General features: G+C 38.4%; 1 protein-coding gene across 1 annotated transcript in view; it reads right to left on the bottom strand.

Annotated features, from left to right (window-relative positions):
* Positions 1–647: 647 nt before the first annotated feature.
* The window catches only part of LOC137391186 (histone-lysine N-methyltransferase eggless-like), a 44,850-nt gene continuing 35,050 nt past the window's right edge, over positions 648–10,447 (bottom strand). The window contains exons 19-24 of the mRNA XM_068077572.1: positions 9,681–9,774; positions 7,687–7,814; positions 3,737–3,909; positions 2,277–2,371; positions 1,417–1,505; positions 648–1,156 (exon numbers count right to left, since the gene is read on the bottom strand). Of these exons, the coding sequence (XP_067933673.1) occupies positions 1,039–1,156; positions 1,417–1,505; positions 2,277–2,371; positions 3,737–3,909; positions 7,687–7,814; positions 9,681–9,774 (697 nt within the window). The 3' untranslated portion in view covers positions 648–1,038. The remainder of the gene's footprint in view (positions 1,157–1,416; positions 1,506–2,276; positions 2,372–3,736; positions 3,910–7,686; positions 7,815–9,680; positions 9,775–10,447) is intronic.

Raw genomic sequence — 10,447 nt, 5'->3', positions numbered from 1 at the left:
ATCCAAAATGCTTTTTTAAATAAAATTTAATCAATTTAATGAACATCAAATCACTCAATTTACTTTAGGTGCTCAGCTCAGCATACTTGAAATGCTCAGGTCAACATACTCTAGGTATTCAAGTCAATAAACAGAAAAAAATTCTACATGTATATTACATTATTTGTATACCTTATAAGCCAATGGAGTTGCTTTGCTTAGACGACACTTTACCGAGTGACCAATTACTACGATCTTAGTATTTTACAACTTTGGTTTCAGTAGACACATGTTGTTAGAAAGAGGGTGTTTTACCTACTGAACTGTCAGAACATGAGCTAAATTAATAAACATCGCAGCTGTACACTTCAAATACACATAAAAAAATTAGCGCTATGCATCTGATATAAACAATTGAACGGAAAGACACAGAAGCACTTAGCCTGCGATCAACATGTGGTGGCTTTGTATATTACACCGACTGTTGCTGGAGTGAGAGAAGGGTATCTGACCTTGTGGTCTTGATCTAAGTTAATAGCGTTTTCATCACTCATAACTAAGAGCAACAGTAAAACGTGGAAAGGCACAACTAGACACTTGTAAAAGAGAGCAACTGGCAATATTCTAAATACAGGTATTGAGACGAGAGATTTGTATTGGCTGTAATATATTGAAAAGTACACCGTATACAGACATGCTACTATTAAAGTAGGCCTACAGCGGTATCTACAAACCTCTATGTACAAAGACACCCAACTTTCCTTGTCAATCAAACTATGAAATAAGCCGCTCAGCACTGGATAAAATCTTTAAGCCTTTCTCTAGAGCCACGGATTATCTCTACCCTAGTAGATGCCGAAAGATTTCACAACAGTGTTATTGCCATACAAGCCATATATACCATCCCTTCACTATACCATGTACTAGCGCTCATCATATCTGCAGCACGAATTTCGACAACGCAAAATGTTTGGAGCAAAGGGCAAGTCCCGCACGATAGTTGTTACCACAGGCTAAGAGTAAAGGTCTTGCTTGAACGCTGATGTAAGATGTACACATTTATAGAAGCCTTCCTCTACAATTGCTAGATCCACAGTAGCAATACATGACCTTTCCTTCAACAATGCCTGGCTGATACCCATAATCCCACGTCAACTCTGAGCCAGCTCTGATAAACCTGCAACAAGAGAAGCGTGTGGCCGCATGAGTCAGGACAACAAGCACCGACTACTGCTAGTCACCATGTAGGTGTCACACAGAGTGGGAAGTGTGTGCTTGCGTTTAAACGCAATATTCATCACTCATGCATCCTGGAAGATCATTAGCGACCACTTTTGCCAAAAGTTCTTGCATTCAGACAGCCACATTTTTACATTAGAAAACAACATAAAACCCTAGTGTTCCTAGCTGCATAGCTTATGCCATATATTTACATACGTGTTGGCAAAGAAGGCAATCCATGGGAATCGAGGGTCATGCGTATCAACAAACACATTCTGTACAAAGACGTTAGGATCGCAGCTATGCTGTAACATACAACAAAAGGCAAAAGTTAACTTCTGGCCTGTAATTGATCAGATATGGAAATACTTTGACACTCCTCCCACAGACTTGTAAGCAACCATAAGTGATGCAATCTAGCGGTGTCAAAAGACGCGCAAAGTTAATTGTGCTACGGAAACAGGCACGACAGAAAATAAATTAATTAATTGATAAAAAGGTAGAATGAGAAAGCCTTTTTTGGCTAGATCTATGATGTCATAACATGTCAAATGGCACTTTTTAAGTAAGTGGTTATGACAGAAATGATTTGTTATACAATGCTACGCTCTGCGTAAAATAAGAAATTTATCACTGTGTATCTCTATAGGGCTATAAGAAACTCTGTACAGTTGGTTATCATAAATAGCTTCTTAGACTCATCTCACTCCTTAGAGCAAAGGAACGAGATTTAAATTCAAAGAACTTTGGTAGATAAGTTTAAAAGTTTAAGTTTAAAAGAAGTTCATTTTTTGCTTTTAAATAAATGATAACTGGTAACCTTCATTCCAGTTGAATAACAATGATAGGATTTGACTCACTACTTCCTTGTGCGCACTATACTATATCTTTGCCCTTGACATTGCCCATCTCCTCAATGCATTTATCACAGTCTAAGAGATAGTAATTAACTTTAGAGCTCACAAGGGTAAGTCACGACCATTACAGCTTGCAAATAAATGTAGATGGTTAAGGGCACCAAGCAGCTATTATGGCAACTAGGTCAACCTTTGTGTCAATACGCGACCTTCACCTACATTCAGGTATCTGCCGAGGTTGCCGCTTGTTTTCGCGTCCATCACATAGGGCAAGTCTTCATCAAAGTAAGAGCGAATAGATTTTGGAGCAGCCTCTACAAGATAAAATGGAGACGCATAAGCTTAATTGAGATGGTGCATATACCGATGAAATGTCTGATGACATTCCAAAAGGTGCGATGAGAATCAGTGGGTAGATCTAATCAGGTATGAGGCAAATAGCTCCACCTCCTTGAACTTTCAAAAGATCTCCTATCTATGAAAGACTGTGAGAAATAACATGACTGAGAGGAGGTGAAGCGAGGATAACAACAATAAATTTCTCCTCCACAAACAATAACTTTCACCTGGGTCACTATATCAATTAGCTATTATAGAACCAAATTGAGCGCTCAGTTCAAAGTATTTTTAGAAACAGAAGAGGAAACCTTTACCATCATGATTTTGAAACAATGCGTGGCTTATCTCTGATGACAACCGCATGCAATAGCAGTAATTGAAGCCTAAAGCTCGACATGAACAAGTAAGTTCAGATACTCCGGGAAAAGCGATATGGTGATGAATAATGAGGGTCCCATCCCTACTACATCGCTTCACACCGCATCCACCTTGACTAATTCTTCTTGGTGCATTCTTTGCAATAGAGAGGCCACTAAACCTGACCATATATTCAGACCTGACAATACTCTTAAAATAAAAAGCGTATCGTAGCAAAGTAATACAAAGCCATGACAACATAGACGGTTGACAAGGATTGCTGTGTTAATACTTTACTAGGTATACAGGCTAATCACCCATGCTAATGTTTACTTCAGTATAATTTTTAACAAGCTGGTTTTATTTAATAATACCCTCCATAGTGATAGTTCAACAAACGGAGTTACGCCTCCAAGACCATGTTTAATGATTCCTTTTCATGTTTTGTCTGTAAAACGACATGTCATAACAACATGCTTGAATATTTTTTGATAACTTTCAAGCGCAGCTTTGTAGAAATGAAGATTCGTTCTTGACTAGTAGACAGAACAACAAGGGTGGCTAACAAATCCAAATGAGCCAACCGTAACAAAGTAGACCATCTGCTAAAATTGTAGAAAGAGTTACCCATTACAATATAGATCAGCTGATACAATTGTAGAAAGAGTTACCCATTACAACATAGATCAGCTGATACAATTGTAGAAAGAGCCAACAGTTTCGAAGGCAGTCAGGACTGAGACATCCCAAATTGTGAATATACCATCAAAGCAGATGTCAAAGCAGGAAGCATCAAGGTGCATATGTGAATATCAATGTCACTTCACCGCATCAATATTCAAAGAAAGAGAAAAAGCCAAACCTTAACTATTTATTTGGCAATGGTTGATGGACGGTGACCAGACTTTACACATGAGAAACTAAAATATCGTTTTTACGATTGATAATAACCAGAATACTTGTGAGTATTAGGCAACACATACTCTTCTCTCCTGTCTGTTCCTCACTTTCCTTTTCTGTCTTTTTACTTTTGGCCTCCTCTTCCTCGGAAATGCCTGCTTTTGATCGTCGACTCTTAGGTCGGAGTTGCTTTCTCACTGACAAGTTAGTGTTTACCTCGCTGCCGGAGCTGCTGCCTTCCCAATCTGAATCAGACCTGCAAAGGATATCGAGATAGCAACACTTTAACCAACCCCGACCTTTTGATGCTTTTACTATACCCCATATTCCCCTCTCAAAATATACACAATTTATCCCCCTCTCAGACTATACACCATATCCGCCTCTCATATTATACATCACATCCCCCTTTCAGACTATAAACCATAGCCCCACTCAGACTATACAGTAGATCCCCTCTCAGACTATACACCATATCCTCTCTCAGACTATACACCATATTCCCCTCTCAGACTATACAGCATATCCCCTCTCAGACTATACACCATATTCCCTCTCAGACTATACACCATATCCTCCTCTCAGACTATACACCATATTCCCTTCTCAGACTATACACCATATTCCCTTCTCAGACTATACACCATATCCCCTTTCAGACTATACACCATATCCTTCTCTCAGACTATACACCATATCCTTCTCTCAGACTATACACCATATTCCCTTCTCAGACTATACAGCATATTTCCTCTCACACTATACACCATATCACCTCTCAGACTATACAGCATATTTGACATGACAGTATATCATGAATGGAAGGTAACAAGATGACCCTCAAGGAATAGTAATTTGTATTGATACTTAATTCCGCTAACAGATAACATTATAAAAAAGACTTTCAACAGCGGAATTTGAATCAAAGGAAGGCGTACAAGGAGAGCACACAAAGCTAAGTAGTTTGTACTACAATAGCAAGTGCTAATGGATGCAAAACAAATACTAGGTCAAGATGCCCTTTTAGGTTCTTGACCTACTAGCTAGGTTTGTGAGTGCCACAGACTAAATCAGCACTTTGATGATCAAAGAAAAGAAGTTCCACACCATAGCATAAGAGCCAGTTTCTTTTACCATATCAGATCAGCAAATGCGTGTTTCAGTTCATTGCCAACAGAGCTGCCCACGCTTAGTTCTGTAGGACTAAGAACATAGATTATATGTTAAGAACATTACAGCACTACATGAGAAAAGCTGAGCAGTACAGTGCCCTAGGCATTGAATGACAGGCGAGTGCTTTTTATGCTATAACAAAGATGCTATATGATGAAGATACAGGTTGGTTAAGGAGGAATTTAACAAGAAAACATTGCATAGAATGGCCAAGGTGAAGATATGTTGCCATGGTCGCATCATCGCCCTGACAACGAATACCAGGAATTAGATCTAATATCTGTCCAGTTATAAATCGTACCACAATTCCTAAGCTCATTTATAATCACAGCATGGCAACAACTAGTAATTTACAAAAATATCAAATTCCACGCACTCTGTCTACAAAGTAAAATTTTATATAAAAGATTCCTTTAGTTGCTTGGATGATACTATCTGGCACCAATATTCAACTACTCTACCTATCTGAATGGCCAGTCAGTTCATTGTTAGGTGTAAACGCCAAAATTTAAAGAGACAACCCTGATCAAATTTTGGTTACACGTTATGTTTCATTTGCTACGTGTACCGAGCCTGGCAGAGTCCTGGCTGGCTTCAAACAGTTTGTATAAATGCTAACCCGATGTTAAAACTACTAGACAAGGGTATCGAGTGTGGCGTGTAATGATTTGTAACCAGAAAGCGCTATCTCTCCCCGGCTGATACACAGTTTAACCATGCGTGCAAAACTTGGTTTGACTCATTGCAAGTGGCTCAACATGGAACATTTCTTTAACAAGAACATGATCCTCCAACAGATTTCAAATGCTATGAACAATCGGAAAACGAAGTGAGCCAACTTACGGACATCTGGGATTAGCAAAACGTTATCACGCTAGAGAGCGAAATCAACACAAAGTTTCAACGCATTAGATAAATCCTTGTATTACATAGAATACACTGGATGTAAGACAAAAGCAATGTTCTGAGTTGTATAAGACCAGGCTAATCCCTAAAACACTCTCTGGATGCGAGAAAAAGTGGTAGACAAATTTGCTTGTCAAGTCTAAGACAGTTTTTAATGGCCACATTCTATTTGTATACCATAACCGAAAAAATTTTTTTGGTTACTGAAGGAAAGAGCAACAAGAAATCATGCTCATTTATTGCCTTTAAAACAAGCTAAGGTGTATCAGCCAGCTATAACCACTGTAATATTTACAGTAGGTATAGCTCTGTCACTCGCACAATTTGCTCAAAGTTTACACATTATTTTCTGTCAGCTAAGATTTTCCTTATTAGTGGCTCGTCCAGTCGCTCTGCTAATGAGTGAGGCCCTATCCCTTTCGAGACTGTAATCAGTGACAGCTATAGTCAGTCAGTGACAGTTATAGTCAGTGACAGTTATAGTCAGTGACAGCTATAGTCAGTGACAGTTATAGTCAGTGACAGCTATAGTCAGTGACAGCTATAGTGATTGACAGCTGTAGTGAGTGACAGCTACAATCAGTGACAGCCATAGTCAGTGACCGCTAAAGCCAAAGAATACCTTACAAAATAAAAGTGGCATGCGACGCAGGATGGATGCAAATTGAAAAACTGTAAATCATTCAAGTTATCAGATGGCAGAACTAGAGCTCGAGAGAGCAGATAAAATAACACGCAACCGGCATGCTTTGAAGGTGATGATGAAAATAGCAATGCGATTAAATTTGAAAAAAATAATAAACGTTTGACACTTATTATTCGCAAAACCTTAGCACATTTTATGTAATTATGTAATTACATGTATATGGACATTAGACATGTTTATGCTCTATGGTCAGTACCGTTTAACTGAGGCTTGTTATTGAGAGTCCTTTTGGATTCCCTACACATCCCTCTGGTGCACGCATAAAAATATCTGGCATTGAGAGAGCGAAGGTGATAAACGACTCAGTCACCACATACAATTTTCGTGACAAAAATTATCAAATTCTTCTACAACTAGGATAAGTATGCGATCAAACTGCGAATGTCATATGCGTATTCCGTAGACATAAACTTTACAGACATACATTCCGTAAGAACACACGAATACTGCATAAATATTTTAACCAGTGGTAGGGTCTATTTTTCATGCATTGTGTCATGAATATTCCAATCCGAGCTAAGGCTGTAGTGCGATGTGCCAAAGTGATGAGGCTAGTGTTGAAGTGTCTAGCTATAACTGCGCTACAGGAAGCCATCCTGGCAATTAAACCGTTCTCGGTCTACCTTGGGTTTCCTTACCATATATCTATATGTGATGTACATGAATCGTGAAATCTGTACAAAAAATACAAGTTTACACTAATATCGACGTAGATTCTACGAGGGAGTCTCTCTCAGCTTTAGATAACACAGACCTTTCAACAATATACAAAACCTTTTACTTCTTTTACCTGCTTTTAGATGCAAGACTTCCCAGCACTATATAAAACCTTTCAACTGCTTTTAGATATAATACCTCCCAGCACTATGTAAAACCTTCCAAACTACTTCTACCATACAAAACCTCCAAAAACAATATATAAACGTGTTAGCTGATTTTACAATCGGAGATCTGATGCGGTTAAACTTTTCAATTGATCAGCTTATAAAATGGGTTGTGAGAACGTTTGTATTCACTATCTGTTACTTGTATCCCTATCTGTCACTTGTACCACTATCTGTTACTTGTATAACCATCTGTCACTTGTATCACTATCTGTCACTTGCATCACTATCTGTCACTTGTATCACCATCTGTCACTTGTATCACTATTTGTCACTTGTATGAACATCTGTCACTTGTATCACCATCTGTCACTTGTATCACTATATATCACCATACATTCACATCTATGAACATGAAACATACTTTTCTTTATCCTCCTCAGACGAAGCATCAGGGTCCACAACATCTTCTTCATAACCCTCCTTCACATTTTCGCACGTCTCGATGAAGTCTAACTCCGCAAAGTACTCGTCTCCGTACTCCCGGCCCCCCTGCAAGAAGAGGCGCCATAAACACTTCATACAATGCTATGGGTACCAAATAATGGCGCACTCTACTTCTGCAAAAAAGGCTGTCAACTTTTGGTGGGTACATCAGAGGTAATGATTCTAACGAATCTGTATTTGAAACACAGTCTGAAACTTGGTATACGAATCTATGAAGGATCTCAGGCTATATAGCGCAAAATATATCATTGTAGCTAGATTCAGGGACAAAATGTGACACGCGGTACACTATAAATAGCATGGCTGGCGCTGTATAGCCATGCAACGCCGGTCTGCGCAACAGGAGATTTACTCAATGATATATTTCTTCTTGTGGTTACCCGAAACTGCCATATCAGACGTCCTTTGCAAGTATGATTCAGCCTTGTCTTAACTTGCTTAACAATTTCTGAGAATGTCAATTCATACCTTTTCACAAAATCATTTTCCTTTGGAAAATATAAATCAGTAGATAATGTGTCAACGTGAAAATTATGCCTTTACGGTAGCATGTATTATGGTTCGTAAGGAATGCATATGAAAGACACAAGATTTGAAACTGGTCATTATCTCAGACTCTGTCTTCCGAAGTTCTGATTGAGACCAGTCGGTATCCACTGTCCTTCACCTTCACCTGTTGTCTACTTGATTACTGACCTCTCTTTCGGTATGGTAAGTAAAAACTTTAATTAAGAGAAGTGCTGTTTGCTGTCTACTTCACAGCAGATTGGTTAAAATACACGTACTAGTTACAAATAAAATGGTGCAGTTGATGTCAGTAGAGTGACCAAATCAAATAGGCACGCACTGCTCCAACAGCTATCAATGTAAGTTTTGACAAGTAGAGTGAGAATTCTTTCCCTTACTATTGGCAGTCAATGAGAAGCTTGCCAATGCTTTTCTTTGAAAACTGGAAGCAAACTGGTTATCAGCATGGAGTGATGCATAGCTTGTGTTTCCTGAAACCACACGAGTAGTAATAACAACCACTGTGCCAGCCAAGTTCAAGCTGAACTCGTCTGCTAGTCAAATTAAAACAACGTCTATGAGATACGAACATCTATGATAAAAACGCCTAAGAAATGTACAAATTTATGAAAAATATGCATCTATGAAATATAAAGATCAATGAAATATAAACATTTATGATGCACCGATCTAGGTATAAAACTGTGAAGGTTATTCAACCAATATAGAATGAAGAGCAGACTCCTCCCTCATTGAGTTTATCTCAGAAATCCCTCAAAACCTCTTATAAAAGTTATATTCTTTCCAAAACCATTAAGCAGGGATATTCAGAATTGATGATTCGTAATGCTCTAAAGAGAGCAAACAGCCATTGTTAATTGGCAGACACACTGATGTTGGAGTTTAATCTTTGGTGAAGGAGATGTCAGAAAGGCACCCAACCACAACAGCTCATTCACACACAATACAGCCTTTGATTGCTTGACAGCTCCCAGTCTCTGGTATAAAGACTGACAACCTCTGAACAGTGTGGTTTCTATGTGGTGATCCAGCCGTCTTGTATAGACTAATAAGGTAAAACTATGCTCATACGGTAGACTAGATAACCACCTACGCGTCTTTAATCACAATTATATTATTCTACCTAATTTATTCGTACTCGGTGGGAGGACACAGTGCAGAACATATCATTAGACAGACAAAAGCAGTAAATTTAGTTGGTAAATTTTTTAAAGAATGGGCTAAGAACATGTAGATTGGGATGATGATTGAAGTATGTTAACAATTAAGGACAGTGAGACGAGGAGTGAGCGAGTACAATAAGGTTGATATGATAATTAGAAAGGGATAGAAACAGTAGAGGGAGAGGATACAAAATTCACTCTAAAATCTGTTCAAGTTTACCTGATCAGCTCCCTCCTCTGACAACAACTGGCCAGCGTAAATACATATGAAGCCACCGTTAGGAACGTCATCTAAGCATCTCAAACCCCAGCCTCTGTAATATATGATCTGCGGTTAAGCCAACACACTTAACTAAAAAACTCTTTCCTCGCTAGTCACAGCCTTTCCTTACTGAAAATAAAGATTATCTAATCTTACAACAATATTATACTATGAAAGAATAATATTAACATCATGATGACAACTGAATATCAGACGCTGCAACGCAAGAGGCTTTCTCAGAAGGAAGACTAACATTTCCTTCAGGTGTTTGCCTATTGGAAGCTTCGTTTATATAATTATTGATGAGAGTGTCCCTGAACTACCAAGCCTCTTACTAATTATCATAAAGGACAAGCATTTTAAATAATACATTAGAGTTGACTTTATACTGCATATACAACAATACTAAGTCTGTGATCAAGGAGTTCTAGTTGTGTAGAAAAATTTTGGGAGCGTTTCAATACAATAATAAAGTTGAGCAGAAGGAAATGAATGGTTATAACAATGAACTATACAGATTACATAGCTCAACCTCCCCATATTCATTAAGGCAACAATAGATGATACATAACAGCAGATATACTTTCGCCGCTGTCAAATGGTAAACTTTATCATGTAAAAACAAGTTAAAGTAGGTTCTGTGACGCTAATGCTTCAACAACATTTATCATGACCGACAAACTTGAGGAAAGCTTCAATTTTATAATGAAAAGTAGGCTGAACAG

This window comes from Watersipora subatra, chromosome 3, assembly GCF_963576615.1.
Source record: "Watersipora subatra chromosome 3, tzWatSuba1.1, whole genome shotgun sequence".
In the NCBI taxonomy this organism is placed as follows: domain Eukaryota; kingdom Metazoa; phylum Bryozoa; class Gymnolaemata; order Cheilostomatida; family Watersiporidae; genus Watersipora; species Watersipora subatra.
This window is presented reverse-complemented; position numbering and strand designations above follow the sequence as displayed.